Source organism: Cervus canadensis, chromosome 2, assembly GCF_019320065.1.
Source record: "Cervus canadensis isolate Bull #8, Minnesota chromosome 2, ASM1932006v1, whole genome shotgun sequence".
NCBI lineage: Eukaryota > Metazoa > Chordata > Mammalia > Artiodactyla > Cervidae > Cervus > Cervus canadensis.
The window spans coordinates 48,119,546-48,139,278 of record NC_057387.1 but is presented as its reverse complement, the minus strand read 5'-3'; the positions used below and the strand labels follow the sequence as shown (position 1 = coordinate 48,139,278).

At 39.3% G+C, this 19,733-nt stretch overlaps 1 protein-coding gene across 4 annotated transcripts in view; it reads left to right on the top strand.

The window, feature by feature from the left end:
- Positions 1 to 13,000: 13,000 nt before the first annotated feature.
- The window catches only part of MTF2 (metal response element binding transcription factor 2), an 88,188-nt gene continuing 81,455 nt past the window's right edge, over positions 13,001 to 19,733 (top strand). For 2 of the 4 annotated variants that reach the window (XM_043460625.1, XM_043460623.1), the window contains exon 1: positions 13,002 to 13,281. Coding sequence is in view for 2 of the 4 variants with exons in the window: in XM_043460623.1 (XP_043316558.1) it covers positions 13,277 to 13,281 (5 nt within the window). In the remaining 2 variants the exon portion in view is untranslated. Of the gene's footprint in view, positions 13,282 to 19,733 lie in introns of all 4 variants that reach the window. The other 2 variants (XM_043460626.1, XM_043460622.1) reach the window with 2 other exon arrangements.

Below are 19,733 nucleotides of genomic sequence, written 5' to 3'. Positions count from 1 at the left end.
AGCGGAGAGGAAGCAGGTTAGGGTTTCACGGCAGCGCTTGTTCTCAAAAGGCAAATGCAGGGAGTTGATAGTTGGGCAGTGCCAGAATGAGATGAACATTTGGTGTTTCCTCAGTCTTTCTTTTCCGGTCAAGGCGAGGGTCAAGAATTTTGACTTAATAGAATACATCTTCTGTTATCTCTGGAGGGTTTGTTTTCCCATGGAGGAGTCTTATCTTTTATGCTGAGAGTTTCCCTTTTTTATCTTGCCCCCTGCCTCCCCGCAACTGTGCATTAGGATATGCAGCTCCACCTCTTTATAATATGAAAGTCATTAAAATATGATGAAAGTGAAAAAAGGGGTGAGGGAAAGCACATGCATTATACGAGAGGATTATTTTTAGACATAATTGATGTTGTTTATTTACAAGTTTAGTTTATATTTCTAAATATCAGTATAATTGAGTCTGGAGACTTTGGTTGTCTCAACTCCATGTGTGGATATACCTAGTGTGGAGATGGCAAGGATGCTGCTGAACTTTCTATAATGTACAGGACAGCCCCCCACAGCAAAGAATTACCCACCTCAAAATGTCAATAGTGCCAAGGTTGAGAAACACTGCTATCTTTTCTTCACCAAATAGCCAGAGACCTTTTTCAATTATAGTCTTGTCAACATTCAGCTGAAAATCTTTGAAGGTCTTCCTACTGATTTTAGGTTGAGAATGTAAATCTTTTTTCTGGCCCATAGGGTCCTCTGTAGAGTCGCCCCTACCAACCTCTATCTTCAGCTTGTGCACTTACCTCTTTGCTTTCTGTTCTCTAGCCACACGGGCCTTCCTTCTGTGCTGTACATACTGTGTCTCAATATGGGACCTTATCCTCCTTCTGTCAGAATGCTCTCCTTCCTAACCACCCCCACCCTGACCCTAATTCTAACAGAAGAATAAGTGAGCTGGCAGCTGGGAGAGATCCAGAGGCTCCATATTGATGATTCTGGAATACTGAGTGAGGCCACTAAATATACCTGTCTGCTCTCCGTTCATTATACAGAATCTTTTTTTAAAAAAGCATGATGGGACCCAGTAGGGAGGGGTACAGCTGAATGGAGCAATGAGGTTGGAGCCTGGCTTCGCTGCCCTGAGAGGCGCACTGACCACTGAAGGCCCTGGTGTCTCCCAGGCTTCTGGAGCTCCCTGCATGGGAAAAGAGTGATCTTGTCAGAAGCAGACTCCTGGGATCTTTGTTAACATTACCCGGCCTTCCAACCCTAGGCCTGGCTGCCTAAAGAGGAAGAGTATAACCCTTAACTGGGTTGTTGAGGACTTTACTTCAGAAGTGGTGAGAGATGGGCCAGCAGAGGCGGTGGCTGTCTGAATCCTCCTGGCTGTAGTAAGCTTGGGTGGCGCCTACTGCTTGGTGCAGCTGATGGGCATGTTCATGTTGTGAGTCCTGTTTGGTGATGGGGTCCTATGTGATCATCAAACAGCCTGCAAGCAGGGACTTGTCCAGTAGTCCAGTGGTTAAGACTGTGCTTCCTCAGCAGAGGACATGGGCTCAATTTCTGGTTAGGGAACCAAGATCCCACTTGTTGTGTAGTGTAGCCAAACAACAAAAATAAAACAGCTTGCAACAAAGAGAGAGGTCCGTGTTGTCACATGTGGCTGTGCTTTGCGGCTCCTTTTCAGGAGACATTTTCATTTAAAAAAAAAGTGGGGGGGATGACAGGGCTGGGGAGGGCCAGCCAGCATGCCTAGTGACTCCCCAAACATGTCACTAAAGAAGTCAGACCTCAAACATCAAAAATAATGCAGCAAGTAAAGGGGTGTTGGCCAGTTTCTTCAGTACTCTGTTGAGTTAAAAAAAAAAAAAACAGGCTTTCCTGGAAATCCTTGGTGCTGGTGGGGTGCAGAGCACAGTCAAGAAGTCAGAACAAAAGACTGTGTTGACAAATATTCAGGAAGAACTGGATAGAATGACTCGAAAGCCAGATTCCATGGTAACAAACTCTTCAACAGAAAATGAAGTTTAATTCTTCTTAAGAAGTGCATATGTAAAATGACCAAATAACTACGTACATTAATCTTCTCTTAGACCAGATTTTTTCTAAGAAAATAAATAAAAAGGGATAAATCCCTGTACTGTAAACAAAAACAAAATCACAAATCTAATTAATTCCTATTAATCCATTTTAAAAATTTTATTTATTTATTTGGCTGTGCTGTGTCTTAGCTGTGGCACATGGGATCTTTGATCTTTGTTGTGGCATGGGAGACATTTTTAGTAGTGGCAGGCAAACTCTTAGTTGCAATGTGTGGGATCTAGTTCCCTGACCAGGGATCAAACCCAGGGCACCTGCATTAGGAGTGCTGAATCTTAGCCACTGCACCATCAGGGAAGTCCCTCTTATTCATCTTTGAGATCTTAGTTCTAACATTTCTTCCTTAGAGAAGACTTTCCTAGACCTCCTAGGTAAAACCTAGACCTAGACTAGGTAAAAAGTTCTCATAGTCCTATGACGCTTTCATTCATAGTAGTGTGGAAGTACATACTAGTATCAGTATTTCAATAGTATCTGTCTTCTTATACCCAACATGCCAGATTGAAATGCCAAGAAGGTCAATAATTCCAGTTTCCAGTGCAATGGCTGACATATAGTAGACATTAGATAATACTTTTAATAATAGACTTCAAGTTTTAGAAGTTTTAGGTTTAAAAAAAAATTGAGCAGATAGTACAGAATTACCATATAACACCCACTCCCCTGGGCTTCCCAGGTGTCACAGTGGTAGAGAATCTGCCTGCCAGTGCAGGAGATGTGAGAGGTGTGGGTTTGAGCCCTGGGAATCTGGGAGATTCCCAGGAGGAGGAATGGCAACCTGTTCCAGCATTCTTGTCTGGAAAATTCCCTGGACAGAGGAGCCTGGTGGGCTACAATCCATGGGGTCGCAAACAGTCATATATGACTGAGCAACTGAGTGTACACACACACACACTCCCCTATCCCAATTTCCCATATTATGTCTTTAGTGTGGTACATTTGTTATAATTAATGAAACAATATTGAACCATCGACTGAACTCCATAGGTGACATTAAGGTTTATTCTTTGTATTGTATAATTCTATGAGTTTTGACAACTACATAATGTCATGATCCACCATTATGGTATAATACATAATACTTTCATGACACTAAAGATCCTCTGTGCTCTTTCTATTCATTCCTCTCTCTCTTGCCTCCCAAACCTCTGGCAACTACTGATCTTTTTTACTATGTCTATAGTTTTGCCTTTTCCAGAATATCATAGTGTTGAACTCATACTCATAATTTTCAAACTGACTTCTTTCACTTAGCAATATGCATTTAAGTTTCTTCCATATCCTTTCTGGCTTCCTAGCTCATTTCTTTTTATCACTGGATAATATTCCATTGTATAGATGTGCCATAGTTTGTCCATTCACCAGTTGAAGGAATGTTGGTTAATTATAGTTTTGCAACAAACATCTGTAAACATTCATGTGCAAGTTTTCGTGTGGACATATTTATATTTATTTGGGTAAATATCTAAGATTGTGATTCCTAGATCATGTGGTAAGACTATATCTAGTTTTGTAAGAAACTGCCAAACTGTCTTCTGAAATGCCTATATCATTCTCCAGCAATGAAAAGAGTTCCTGTTGCTCTACATATTCATCAGCATGCAGTGTTGAATCTCTTCAATACTATCAATTATTTTATCAATGCTATTCTGATAGTAGTATCTCATTATTTTGATTCACAATTCCTTAGTGACATATGACACTGAACATCTTTTCATATACTTTATTTGTCATCTGTATATTTTCTTTGGTAAGTTGTCTGTTTAGGTTTTTTGCCCATTTTTAGTTGGTTTCTTTGTATTTTTTGGATGTGTTTTTTACTGGGCATGTGTTTTGCAAATATATTCTCCCAATCCTTAATTTCCTTTTCATTCTCTTAAAGGGTGTCTTTTGCAGAGTGAAATTAATTTTCATAAAGATAAACTTCTCAATTTTTAAATTCATGGATTATGGTTTTGGTGTCAAACCACATAGATTTTCTCCTATATTATCTTCTGGAAGTTTTATTGTTTTGCATTTTACACTTCTGTTTATAGTCAAGAGTACTTGTTAGACAAATTAAGGAAGGTTAATGGCAACCTAAATGGAACAGATGAGTTTGTGTGGGAAGAAAGTTACTGGTTTTATAGATTCTGGAGGCATCAGCAAGAAGTTAACAGCTAAAACCTGTTGGAAACTGATCCAGAGAACTAAGTTGCCAGTTAAGACATAGTTGAGACAGCCAGTTGATCAGAGGATAGGATTCAGGGTAGACCAATGACAAGTAAGTCAGAAGAGACACAAAGATCTGGCTCACTGATCAGAAGAATTTCAAGGGAGGCAGTCCAGTACCCTGGAGAGCTCCCCAAAGAGCTCCTGTTTTGACAGCCTAGGAGTTTAAAATACTCACAGCTGACTGCGTCTACATAGTCTCATGGGTTACATAACCTGACCTGAAACTTATATCATGGCATTGCATGTGTTTTAAATACACTTTTAAATATTACAAGAGTGGAAAAATTAGGAAATAGAGAGGAACATAAAGAAGAGAAACAATCTTACCACAGAGATGATGATTAACTAATGACAATGGTGAAGCAAGATCCACAAATAGACCCTATTTATTCATATTCATGCCTGTTTTCTTTTGTCAGCAACCCTTCAAATACTCCAGTCTAATGTGTACATTTTGTGAAATTAAATTTGAATACCTAAGATTATGTAATTAAATATATTCTGATTTAGTTACTATTTTTGCCAAGCCCTTGTTCCTGTATTAGGAGAGACAGGGAAGAATACTAAGGGGCAAACTGGATTGGAGTACCAAGGCTTGATTAAGTGTGCAGTTTTCCATGTGGTATTAGCCCTCTCCTTTACTGAGCTCCAGATGCACTTCCTGCTGCATACTTGACATCTCAATTTAGTATCCCATGGGTGCCTTGAACTCAACTTGTTCAGAACTTAATTAGCTTTTCCCTCAAATTATTCTATATCTTTTATTATCTTTGTTAATTTTAACATCAACCACCTTATCCAATCTTTGCAAAAATGAAGATGGGAAAAAGAAAGGAAAGAGGGAAGAAGAAACAAAGAAAAACAGTCATCCCCTCTCCTCTCACTCAAGCCACAAACCTCAATTATTATCATTAAATCAATTCATTCTTTCACTTATCTCTTCCAGTGACTGCCAAGTTTTGTTAGGATCTCTTTCTGTCTCTGAAGTCTCTTCTATCCCCTCTGTTCAGATCTTCAGACGTTACTCACTTATAGAGTTGCAATGGCCTCTTAATTTGCAGTATTTCCGGCATTGAATCCAAGTTCCACACTACTACCAGAGAGATATTTCTAAAGGATCTATTTATTTAATATCCTCTGATGATCCTCCTATTTCTATATAGGAGAGTGATTAAAGAGATGCAAGAGACTCAGGTTCAATCCCTGGGTGCGGAAGATCCCCTGAAGTAGGAAATGGCAGTCCACTCCGATATTCTTGCCTGGAAAATTCCATGGACAGAGGAGCCTGGTGGGCTACAGTCCTTGGGGTTGTAAAGAGTCCGACACAACTGAGCATACACACACACACACACACACACACACACACACACTCCACCTACAGAGAGTCATACTGAGTGAAGTCAGAGAGAGAAGAAAAATATTGTATGACATCCCTTATATGTGGAATCTAACAAGAAATGATACAAATGAACTTACTTACAAAACAGAAAGAGACTCACAGAAAATGAACTTACGGTTGCCAGGGGAAAGGGACAGTTAGGGGACATTGGGAAGGTCATGTACACACTGCTATATTTAAAATGGATAACCAACAAGGACTTATAGTATAGCACATGGAACTCTACTCAATGTTATGTGCCAGCTTGGATGGGAGGGGTTTCTGGGGGAGAATTGATGTATGCATGTATACGGCTGAGTCCCTTCGCTATTTACCTGAAACTACCACAACATTGTTAATCGGCTATGCCCCAATACAAAATAAAAAATTTAAAGTTTGAAAAAAACAGAAAAAAGTAGAGTGGTCTCTGGAGTCGAACAAAACTGGATTCAGGGATTTCCCCGGTGTTTCACTGTGGTGGCCCTGGTTCAAGCCCTGGTGTGAGAACTAAGATTCTGCAAATGGTGTGGCGTGGCCAAAAAAAAGAAAAAAGAATTCAAATCTTCACTTACTATTGTACGACCCCAGACAATTTGCTTATCTTCTCTGTACTTCAGTTGCTTCATCTATAAAATAGGAATTGATAATATCTGTTTCATAGGGTTGTTGAGAATATTAAATAAAATAGCATATGTAAAGTACTTTTTCACATGTCTTAGCAGAGGGTAAACATTCAATAATAATAATAATAATAATTATTATTATTATTATTGGAAGTTCAAACTCCATTGCATGTTAGTAGATTCAAAATATTTTGATAGCTCAAAATAGCAACTTCTCTTTGGGAAAACATCTTATCTCCCAGGCCAATTATCTGCCTCTTGTGGTGGCAGCTAATAATAAGACTCCACTTTTTTGGCTACAGGGATAAGCATTGATCCAACTTATGTTAAATATCTCATCTTCTTGCCTATGATACACCGTTGAGGTTGGGCATGTGACCCAAGACTAGTCCAACAGAATCCTTCCCTGGGATTTTTCTGGCTGGAAGTCTAAAGGTGGGGAGTAGGGATGGGGAAAGGAGGCAGAAGGAGAAAATTCCCTTTTCTTAATTGGTTGCTATAGAAAATGTAACCTTCCTAAAAGACCTCTTTCCCACTAAACAGCGAAGGCCATTTGCAGAGGAAGAGAATGAAACACCATTTATTTTTTTATTTTTTATTTGAAACACCATTTAGAGAGAAGAAGAAATGAGAGAGAGAGATAGCAGAGGTGGGGTGGGGTGGGGGGATTGAGAGAGATAGTCTGAGAGAGACACAGAGAGAGATGGAGGCTCCTTCTATCTTTTTAGTTTCTGTTTCCAGACAATATCAAGGCAAGGGTTTCCACCCTTCCAAGGCTTATTCTGGTTACAGTAGTGACCCTTGCAATCAAAAAAAGTCTTGACTGATATCACTTGTCATATGAGGTCTCTCACAATAAGACCCAATCATCTTTCAATCTTTCACACTAGGTTTCACTAAATTGGTTCTCATTCCTAGCATACATCACACCCTTTCACACTTCTGTACATTTGTATTGTATCTCAGTTGCTTATTAATGGCACTACCCTCAGACTTTAAGCTCTCCAGCTTTGTAGGTATATATGCTTGTACCCTGTACTGAACACTGTATGGCATAGTTTTTCTATTAGTTACTGTTAAATAAATAACCATTTATAATTTTATTTATATAAAGATAGATATATGATCCAGATATATTTCCAGGAATAGGAATATAAAGAATAGTAATGCCTGCCTACCCTCAAGAAGCTTGCAGTTGAATCAGGGGAGTCAGACATGTAATAATTGCTGTAAGAGAAAAAAATAAAGTACTTTTACACATATTTTCATTTAATCCAAATGATAAAGCTTTAATGTTGATATTCTTATCCTCCTCATTGAACAGACAAACAAGCTCAGGTTGTGAGAGTTTAGGAACCTGGCCCAAGATCATTCAGCTAATAAAGTGAGAGGCTAGCCAGTGACTGAGGTACTTTGTCTTCCAGGGTTCCTGCTTTTGTTATTCCACCTTTCACATTATGCTTTCCGTCTTACCTTGTCTGCATTTTTGAACACTCAGTGGAGAAATAGCAGAGCAAAGCAGATAAAGACAGATAATTCTTTCTCTCTCTCTCTTATCCCCTTCCTCCTAGCTTTCAGTGATTTCATTTTCAGAAGCTTGTGTCATAACAAAGGTGTGTCACAAGCATGAATTGGAACCTAGTTCTTATGACTCTTTTTTTTTGGGGGGGGGCCGGGTGCTGTGTCATGCAGCATGTAAGCTCTTAGTTCCCCTAGGAATCCAGTCCATGCCCCCAGCAACAGAAGCGTGGAGTCTGAACCACTGGTCTATCTGTGGTTCCTTATGACTCTGAATTGAGTGATTTGTTGACTGCACACACAGTTTTCACTTACCTTAAATTTTGATTGCCAGGACAGCACAAGTATCAGTTGAAAGAAGCACAATACATTCTTCTGGGATTAGGGTAGGGGAGTGAGTGAATGAAAGTTGCTCAGTTGTGTTCAACTCTTTGTGACCCTATGGACTATACAGTACATGGGATTCTCTAGGCCAGAATACTGGAGTGGGTTGCCTCTCTCTTCTCCAGGGGAGATCCCTGGTTGGGGAGATCCCCAACCCAGGGATCGAACCAAGGTCTCCCACATTGTGGATGGATTCTTTACCAGCTGAGCCACAAGGGAATCCCAAGAATACTGGAGTGGGTAGCCTATCCCTTCTCCAGTGGATCTTCTTGACCCAGGAATCGAACCGGGGTCTCCTGCATCACAGGTGGATTCTTTACCAATTGAGCTATAAGGGTAGGGGAAAGTTGATTTGAAAAGTTTGAGGAAGGTGCATGTGCTGCTGGTGAGGGAAAAATATTTAAAAGAGCCACACCCATTTTCACAAAGCATGTAATAAACGGTGAATTTTGAAATGGTAGGCAATAAACTGATGGGGCACATTATATTTTAAGATGTATTAAAAAAAAGATGTATTATATGAAGGGTCTAAATTTGCTATATATACTGTCACAACAAATAAATGAGCTTAAAAGTAATGTTCATGTTATATTCGTCGTCCTTTAAAGTTGTTAGTTGCTCAGTCCTGTCTGATTCTTTGTGATCTCATGGACAATAGCCCATCAGGCTCCTCTGTTCATGGGATTCTCCAGACAAGAATATTGGAGTGGGTTGCCATGTTTAAGCTTTGGATAAGAAGGAAAGGAATTTTAATGAATCTTTTTGATATGATTATTATGAAAACATTCTTTTTTTATGTATCCAGGATATATAAAGACTTCTTATAACTTGATAAAAGAAGACTAATAGTACAGTTTCAGATCCATTTCACTTTTCAGACCAGTGAAAACAAACTCTATAAGGGTACGTTTCTTTGACTTCTCTGGTTATTTGCATTTCTATCTCTGCACAATGAACAATGCAAAAGGTCTTCTAGCTTTTCCCCCACAAAGAGTGATAGCTAATAATTGAGAGCTCTTAAGTTTATACATTCCTTGTGATTTTTCAATTATAAATTTTTACAAAATTTGAGAGTTACCTAATATTTTAATTTTTGCATTTTTCATTTTTGGCTTTGAATACAGTAGAGAGCTAAATGCTATTATTGAGTTGTGTTACCTATTAAGACATCTGGACTGTTTCAGTCAGAGTAAACCAAAATATTCTGGGTGGCAGACAATTCCAAATTGCAGTGGCTTAATGTAGCAATAGTTTATATCTCTAAATATCTACATGCAAAAAGATGAATACAGGCCTATATCTCACAGTGTACACAAAAATTAACTCAAATGGATCGTAGACTTAAACGTAAGAACTAAACCTATAAAATTTTCAGAAGAAAACATAATAGAAAATATTCGTGATCTTGGGTCAGGCAAAGAGTTCTTAGAAATAACATTGAAAGCATACGGCATGGAATATTACTCATCCATAAAAACGAATGCATCTGAGTCAGTTTTAATGAGGTGGATGAACCCAGAGCCTATTATATAGAGTGAAGTAAGTCAGAAAGGGAAAGATAAATATCATATACCATGCATATATATGGAATCCAGAAAGATAGTACTAACGAGATTTTCTGCAGGGCAGCAATAGAGACACAAACACAGAGAACAGACTTATGGACATAGGGGCGGGGAGGAGGAAGGAAAGGGTGAGATGTATGGAGAGAATAACATGGAAACTTATATTACTGTGCATAAAACAGATAACCAATGGGAATTTGCCGTATGACTCAGGGAACTCAAATAGAGGCTCTGTAGCAACCTAGAGGGGTGGGATGGAGAGGAAGACGGGAGGGAGGTTCAAGATTGCGGGACATATGTATACCTATGGCTGATTTATGTTGATGTTTGGCAGAAACCAACAAAATTCTGTAAAGCAATTATCCTTCAACTAAAGAAGTAAATAAAAATTTTAAAGAAAGCATATGGCATTGAAAAAAATTACATTGGATTTCATCAAAATTAAGAAACTTTAGTGCTTCAAAAGATACCACTAAGAAAATGAAAAGACAAACCATAGACTGGGAAAAAATATTTGCTAATCATGTATCTGATAAAGGATTTGTATCCAGGCTATATATAGACTTCTTATAACTTGAAAAAAGACAAACAATACAGTTAAAAAGTGGGTAAAAGATTTGAATATATGTTTCACCAAAAAAGATGTAGGGGGACTTCCCTGGTGGTCTAGAGGCTAAGACTCTGTGCTCCCAATGCAGGGGGCCAGGGTTCAATTCCTGGTCAGGGAACTTGATCCCACATGCTGCAGCTAAGGCTGGGAACAGCCAAATAAATAAATAAAATAAATAAATATTAAAAAAAAAAAAAAAAGATGTAGGAAAGGCTAATAAGAACATGAAAAGATGCTCAACATTACCTAGCCATTAGGGAAAATCAGATTGAAATCATTATGAGTAACTACTTCATTCCCACTGGAAGAGTAAAATAAAAAAGATAAACAATAACAAATACTGGTGAGGATGTGAAAAAATCAGAACCCGCCCACACACTTTTCCTGCTCACATTTTGGAAAACAGTTTGGCAGTATCTTAAAAGGTTTAATATAAACTGACTATACAATGCAGCAATTCCACTTGTAGGAATCTATCAAAGAAAAACAAAAACAAGTATCTACACAAGAGTTGTACACAAACATTCATAGCAGATTATTCATAGTAGCCCCAAACTGGTGAATGGATAACAGAATACATTCATACAGTGGGGTACTATTCAACAATAGAAAGGAAAGAACTAGGGACACATGGTACAATGTGGATGAACCTCAAAAACATTGTGCTGAGTGAAAGAGGTGAGACCAACAGACTACACGTTGTATCAGTCCATTTATACCAAATGGCCAGAAAAGGCAAATCTACAGCAACAGATAACAGATTGTCTGGGGTTAGGAGCTGGAATAAGGATTGATTATAAATGGGCATAATGGATTTTTTTAGGGTGGTCAAAATCTTCTAAAACTGGACTGTGGTGACGGTTGCACAATGTTAGTCTCTGCTCTTTTCATTTAGGGACCCAAAATGAAAGATATTCCATCACAACACATGCTTCCAGGATTACCACAGCAAGCAGGAGGGGATGTGCAACTGCCTCTTAAAGATTTTCCTAGAGAGTGATTGATTTTCTCTTCCATTTTATTGATGAAAATGAGTTACACAGCCATACCTAACTCTAGGTGCAATAAAATGCAATTTTACTGTGTCTGGAAGAAAGGAGAACCAGAATTTGTGTAAGCAACCCCTATGACCATCAGAGAAATACATAACAATAAGAGTACAGTTTACTCTGACTGGAGTTGTTTTGCTTTGTACTTCTGAGAGGTTCCACATTTGTTTCTTCTTAAGGTTCTAATCCATGGCACATTGCTTACTTAGCAGCAATTTCTGAGACCACAGTTACAGAAATTCTTTGCATTTTACTGTGATTCCCTCACTGCCCTCGATTCCCTGAGCACCTGGCTTCCTAAAATGAAATGATTGCACTTTTGTACTCATATGTTTACATAGGGAAAAAGCAAACTTTTTTTTTTTTTCCCAAAAAGACAGGCATCGTTGACTTCTCTAAAGTATAAAAGATCAGAACTGTGGCTAAAGAAGCTAAAAGTTAGACCAATAAGCGGAAATTATAGGAAGGCAGATTGTACATTTATAAAAGGACGGACTTTCTAATTATTAGCGTTTGTGAAAACGAAATGACTGCCTCCGAGGTACTGAATCACTATAAGATGTTGAAGCTGAGGCTTGAGAGAATTGTTGAGGGGAATTTAGACCAAATGTTCTCTAAAATTGATGTTCTGTGATTAGGCTTAGCTGCACAGCAAGTATACCTTTAAAGAAAAAAGTTAAACTCTATTCAACCAAAAGTGTGAAGGGGATTGAAGACAAATTTGTGAGAAAATAGGTTATCATAAAAATGAAACTTGAAAGGTAGCAGATAGATTGAGGCTGTCTTCTTAGACGGGAAAACATGGTACTAATTATCCCTGTGAAGTAATGAGACAAAAATTAAAAATGATTTTTTAAGTATTTTGACAGTTATAAACAAAGGCACCACATGTGGCTATTAAGAGGAGTTGGGTTTTATCTAAGTAGAAGTCACAGAGACAAACATTCACTCTCTGTCACTTGGGACATCTGCAGCAGAATATTCGTAGGCTAAGGGTCTGCTCTAGTAGAAAAAAGTTTTATATTCCCAAAATAAACCACTTAGGACGAAATTATTCTCAGATTCCATCACAATTAGTAAGGATCTGCAAAGCAGATAAGCAGAGAAACCTTTCATCGTCAGGGAAAAAAGTGTGAAAATCTCCTCCTGATAGGAAGGAATTTGGAGCTGGACAATAATCGCGGAACAAAATGTGATTCTGACGTCCCGGGCCTCTTCCCCGCTGAATGAAATTCGAACAGGCCTCAAGATGAAGGTAAGAGATTTTCTCCATAGAAGAAAAATTGGCAGGGCAAGACGTAAGGGGTACCGTGCCATTTGTCAGGAACAGAACATGCAATGTGAAAGTTGAACACAAGCTTTCCTCTGTAACAGAAACAGCCGCAGGACCGCCGGTAGACTAGAGAACACCGTTCACTATTGTGTTAGCGCCGGCGGCGGAAGGACTTAGCCCACCACAAAGTCAAAGAGTCCTTCTTTGTTCAGCCCTAGCCGCGGACGCAGAGCGCGGTGTTCTTCCGCGCTCGCCCCGCAGTCCCCGCCCCCTCGCGGCTCTGGAGAGCTGCCATTCGGCACCGGAGGCGCTCCGCTCTCCCAGAATGCACCGGCAGTCCGCGGGAAACCAAAATGGCGAAGGGTTGTAGCGAAGTGGTCTGTGTTTGAGGCCGGTGTAAGAACGCTCACTCTACCCCTCCCCAACCCTCGTCCCCAGGACCTCGGTTTGTGCGTGTGTATGTGCGGGGTGCCCGGTGGGGCGGGTGCCTAGTAAGTGCTCGGACTCGCAAGGGAAGCGCCCACGGGGTCGTGATTGGCTGTTTTTTCCTGTATGAAGCGGTTGGCACCACTGAAGTGACCGAATGAGGTGAGAGACCTTGGCCTGGGAACCAGGCTCTTCCGGAGGAGGTGGAGGGGGTGGGGAGGAGGAAGAAAGGAAGCAAAAGGGAAAGATGGAGGCTCAAGGTGGGGGTGGGGGCTCCAGTATGTGTATGGGGGTGCCTTGAAAAGAATGGATGGAAAGGAGCAGTCAGTTGGGTATTGGAGAAAATAGGGACTAAAGGAGCGAGCAGGGCATTGGGGGAAGTCGGTTGGAGGAACAAGATGAAACGTTGAGACGGGGAAGCTGTGTTTGGAGGGGCAGGAAGGAACCTGGGGGCGGGAGACGGTTGGAGGGGCAGGATGAACCTGGTGATGAGGGGGTGGGGAACCAAGGGGAGGAGCCGTTGGGAAATGGGGACTGAGGGAGATGTGGGGACCTGAGTGAAGGGGTGGTCTGGGACCTTAGAGGGCCCAAAGGGAGGTAGCCGCTTGAAACCGGAGGGTGGTGAAATTGTATGGAATTGGAGTCTGGGGATAGAGTAGAAGAGCAGGATGGAGTGTGAGGTTAAGGGGAACACTTAAGTAGAGACTGAGAGCAAACCCCGCAAACTTAAAGGGAAGAAGTGGAAGGAAAAGTGTGAGATGGGCGAGAGGTACCTTATATTCGGAGCCCACCAAAAATCTGAGGCAGTTCTTCTGTTTAATTAAATCTAACTCTTAATGCCTACTCGGATGTAGATTTGTATTATTGTATTCACTTTACAACTGAGGTAATTACGGCTTAAGAGATTTTAACTAATTTGCCAAGATTTCTTAACATGTTTCAGTAGTGCCAGGACTCTTTACTGTGTGTTGTACAATCTGGCGTCCTTGGTTGTTAGAATTTTTCTTTGGAAGCAACTAGAGGGAACAGATGAGATGGATTTATCGGGGTGTTTTGACGAACTGTAAGGGTTCGTGAACAATGGGAAAAGGGGTATGAAATGCTATTCTATTCTTTAAAACATTTAACTTTGGTTGAAGATAGAATCCATTTACTAATTCAAATATATAAACCTAGGTAGGCCTATGTATAGCGTAAGAAAGCACCATGTGAGGTCAGTATAGAACTAGAAATATGTATATAGTGCCTGATTTGACTCCAGATGCTCCGGTAGTAGTAACTTTCTCCTTCAGATTGATTCCAGGTGACCCTTCTGTACACCTTCGGTGTAGGCTGGTTTCAGTTTCTGTGTTTTCATTCTCGAGAATTTCTTTCTTTGGCAATGGATTGCAAAGACAGTGCATTTAGAAGTATTTAGTGTGAATGAAATAAAGTGTACGTCGGTTATTGAGTGACCTTTCCGGAGGTTTGAAATGCTTTAAATGGAACCATTTTGACTAAGCTTTAAGAGCCCAGTAGTTTTGGCAAGGAAAGAGCTGATTTTAAACTTCTGTTATATTTTTGAGGCTTCCCTGGGAGCTCAGCTGGTAAAGAATCCGCCTGCAATGCGGGAGCCCCCGGTTCGATCCTTTGATATTTGGAATGTTTTTCACCCTCCAAGCGTTTGTAGTGATAACTTGGGAAGGGACTATGAGGTGAAGCTTTTTGTTTTTGTTTTTTTTTTAGGTTTCTAAATATAAAAATCTATTTGAATTCACATTTTAAATTTGTTCACCTCCATTTTTTTTTAAGTGCTAAAAATATTTTAAAATATTTGAATTAAGAGTGCACCTGTTTCCTGATACTGCACATTCATGTCAGTGGACATTAACGAAATCTACACCTACCGGGATGAAGCGTCCTCACAGTTTTAGAAGTAGAAGTATAGAAATCATCTGGCCAAACATTATATCTAGATGAGACAAAGTTTATTTAATTATGCTTTTAATTATGCCTGTTACCTCAGAACTCAATTAGGAAATTAATTTTATTCTGTGTATTTTGCTATGGGTCATAAACTCTTTGATGTCATGGATTATAAATAGACCTTTTCATTAGATCTTTGACTGAAAGGATACTTTGCTTTATATTTCAGCATAATCTTTACATCTGACTTTAGGAAACTGGCAGTATAGTGATAATCTAGTTTAACAGATGGGGAAATTTGCCTCTGAGCAGTTGCCAAGGCCAACATCTATAGCTTGGCCATTCTGAAAGTAAAATTTAACTGTAGCTTTTTTTAGTCTAAACTTCCATGAATGATATTTCTTTGTTGATATATTATGCTTTGTTTTCCCTGTTCTTCAAGATTTGTTTCGTGTGTGTGTGTGTGTGTGTGTGTTAAGTTGTTTCAGTCCTCTCCGAATCTTTGCGACCATGTGGACTGGGGCCTGCCGGGCTCCTCTGTCCATGGGATTCTCCAGGCAAGAACGCGGGAGTGAACTGCTGTGTTCTCTTCCTGACCCAGGGATCTGACCCGCATCTTTTACATCTTCTGCATTGGCAGGCTGGTTCTTTACCACTAGTGCCACCGGGGAAGCCCAAAATACAGCATCACAACCCTAAATTGGACTCTGATAGTTTCTCTGTGGATGTTTTTTAATGTGTTTCAGTAGTGTTCTCCAGTGGAACTTTCTGCAGTGATGGCAGCTGTCTATATCCGCTGTATCCAGTATGGTAGCCATAGACACATGTGGTGTTGAACACTAGAAATGTAACTGGTGAGGCTGATAATTGAATTTATAATTTAGTATACTTCATTTAAACTAAAATTAAAGTGGCCATATGTGACTGCTGTATGGGACAGCACAGTATTATTGCATCTGTTTATTAGGAATTGTCACACCCATTAACCATGGAAACCACAGGAACCCAAGGGTAAGGAACTATCTTTGAACTGAGGGGATTCACATTCTCTTTGTACCTTTTTAAGGTGAAGTAATCTTCACTTTGCACACACCGTGTCTTCTGTCATTTATCTGTTTTCACATAACATTGCAAAAGCACAAAGAAGGTAGCAATGTCTCTTGTTTTTTTTAAGATACAAGATTCTTTTTCTTTTGTCAAAAACAACAGAAATGGATTTTAGGAAAATTAGTTTACTTTGCTATTTAACATAATTTGTTATTTTTATACATAAAATTTCAAACACATAAAGTGAACAGAAGTATAATGAGCTTTTTGATAGAAAATTTGTACATATTGAAATGCAGATATTAACTCTACACTTTAATAGCTTGCGATATAATGCATGTTTTATATATGTATATATGTATATATATATATACATACACACACACACCTGGAAGCTTCCCAGGTAGGGTAGCGGTAGAAAACATGCTTGCTCGTGTAGGAGACATAAGAGACGTGGGTTCGTCCCTGGGTTGGGAAGATTACTTGAAGGAGGGCATGGCAACAAGAATCCATAGGATTCTCCATCCCATGGACAGAGAAACCTGGCGGGCTACAATCTATAGAGTTGCAAAGAGTCAGACATGCCTGAAGTGTCTTAGCGGGCAGGCACTCAGTCATAAGGGAGAGGCAGCATTTTGGGCTTCTCTGGTGGCTCAGTGGTAAAAAGTCCACCTGCAGTGCAGGAACCTCAGGAGATGTGGGTTTGGTACTTGGGTTGGAAAGATCCCCTGGAGGAAGAAAAGGCAACCCACTCCAGTATTTTTGCCTGGGAAATCCCAAGGACAGAGGAGCTTGGCGGGCTAGGTCCACGGGGTTGCAAAGAGTTGGACACGACTGAAGTGACTTAGCATGCATGCATACATAATTCACATGTATGTACCCTTTTAACTTACAATTCAGTGATTTTTAGTATATTCAGAGTTGTGCAGCCGTCACCATTATCTAATTTCAGAACGTTTTCCTTACCCCAAAATGAAAGTCTGTATTCATTAGTAGTCACTCTTTATTCTTCCCTGCCCCTATCCTGGACAACCACTAATCTTTCTGTGTTTGTATTTTGCCTATCTTGAACATTTCATATGAGTGGAATCATACATTTTTGGGGCCTTTTGCGTTTGGCTACTTTTCACCCATTATGATGTTTTCAAGGTACATCCATGTTGTAGCACTTGTAGTAAGTACTTCCTTTTTATGGTTAAAATATATTTCATTGTATGGACATACTACAGTTTGTTTGTTTATTCATTCATCAGTTCATTGACATTGTTTTATCCCCACTTTTTGGCTATTAATGAATAATGCTACCATACACATACATATGCAGGGTTTGTATGGATATGTACTTCCATTTCTTTTAGGTGCATAGCTATGAGTGGAATTACTGGGTCAGATGATGACCTCTGTGTTTAAAGTTTTGAGGAGCTGCCAAACCATTTTCCAAAGGCCCTGGACCCTTTTATATAGCCTCACCAGCAACTACAGGGGTTCCCTTTTCTCCATATCCTTGCTTATACTTGTCTTTTTGATTATAACCATCCTACTGGGTGTGCAGTGGTTTCTCATTGTGGTTTTGATTTGCATTACCCTGATGGCTAATGCTGTTGCATGTTTTAAACCCTGTAGTTATTTGGGCTGTGGTATATCTTGTTTGAATAACTGCCTAGTCAGGTCTTTTGCCTATTTAAAAAAATTGGATTCTCTTTTTAGTGAGAGTTGTAAGCATTCTTTGTATATTTTGAATCCAAGTCCCTTATCAAATGTATGATGTTATCTCCTGTGGGTTGTCTTTTCACTTAATGATACCCACTGAAGCACAAAAGTTTTCAATTTTGAAGATGTTTAAGTTATCCCCTTTTTCTTTTTTGCTTGTGCTTTTTTTCATTATTATTATCATTTTTTGGCTGTGGTGAGTCTTCATTGCTGCTGCGGCTTTTCTCTAGATAGGTGTGCCAACTTCTCATTGTGGTGGCCTCTCTTGTGGAGCATGGGCTCTAGGGTGCCTGGGCTTCAGTAGTTGCAGCATTAAGCTTTCTGGCCTCTGGAGTGTTGGCTTAGTAGTTGTGGAGCTTGGGCTTAGTTGCTCTGCAGCATGTGGGATCTTCATGGATGGGGGATCAAACTCATGCCTCCTGCATTGGATTCTTAACCACTGAGCTATCAGGGAAGTCCCTTGCTTGTGCTTTTGATGTCATACTTAAGAAACCATTCCCTAATTCCAGTACAGTTTTGACAAATGGATATAACTGTATATATTTCTATCATGGTATCACAGAATATTTTTTTCTTTCTAGGAAGCTCACATGTAGCCTTTCTCAGGCTCCTCTGTCTCCCTAATTACTGTTCACTTTAATTTATATAATTTACCTAATATAAATACTGGAATCTTGGCAGTATGCATATCTGTTAAAATTTTTGTTTCATAAAACTGTAACTGCAGTCTTAGCTTGAAAAATCCCATTCTACAAGGTATATTATAGTAGTGGCTTAAGAATCTTAACATTATGTGGTGACAGTCCTAACCAACACTTTAAGGGTGTAACATAAAGGTTTTTTTAATGGCTTGTGAAGTCAGTTCTGTTACTTTGAATGGATAAAACTGAGTAGGGACTTAATGAGTTGTTCAGTCGCTCAGTCTTTGTGACCCCGTGAACTCTAGCGTGTTTACTTCCAAATGTTCCCTAAGATGAGGATATAAAAATTAGGGGAACAAGGTAATGTGAGGGATCCTATTGATGATGGAAATATTAGTATCTTGACTGTATTGATGTTACTATTTTTGCTTGTGATATTATTCTGAAGTTTTCAAAGATGCTACCATTGGATAAGAGTTACACAGAATCTGTTATTTCTTACAGCTACTTATAAAATACAATTATCTCAAACTAAAATGTTTGATTAAAAAATAAAAATTAGGGGGACAAAAGTGGACCAAATCAGGCATAGCAAGACGAGGTCAAATTTGGTTTGGTTTCAGTTGGTCAGATTCTAAAAAGTCAACTTTTGTTTTTCTCTACTCTTACTAGTGAAGTTTATATTGCAGATAAAGCTCCCACAATTTTTGTAGGTTGTAGTGGGGGGTTGAGGTGGAAAGACACAGTTGTCTACTGGGAAGTAGTGAATGTACACTCAGAAGATTTGGGTTTTTGTTTAATCTGCTAACTGCAGCAGTTTTAGTTTCTTTACTTGTGAAACAGGGATGTTACCCACAGGTGTTATTCATGGGATATCTGGGAGGGTCAAGAAGGAAGATAAAGGAGAAAGCGCTTTAAAAATTCTAGGTGCAATGTAATTGTTTAGTATTATTTTCCAAAATCTTTTTCCTGAAGAGTTGTATAGAACAAGAGAAATACCTATGATGAAACCTATACATTAAAAACACCCTCTACAACTTTCCTCTCCAGATGATGAGTATGTCAAATAATGAATAATTTATTTTGCCCCATTCATAATTATGACTTCAGACTTGTTAGCTAAACTGCCATGTACCCTGTTGAATATAATATTTTTAGAAGTGTTACTGAACCGAATGTTGAATTTTTAAAAACTATATTAAAATTTGAAAAATACCAGCTCTTGATATTTTGGGATGACCAGTGCTGCTAACTCATGTTAGATAAGCACCCATAGAACTGAAAAACCAAACTAAAACAAAGACCAGTTTC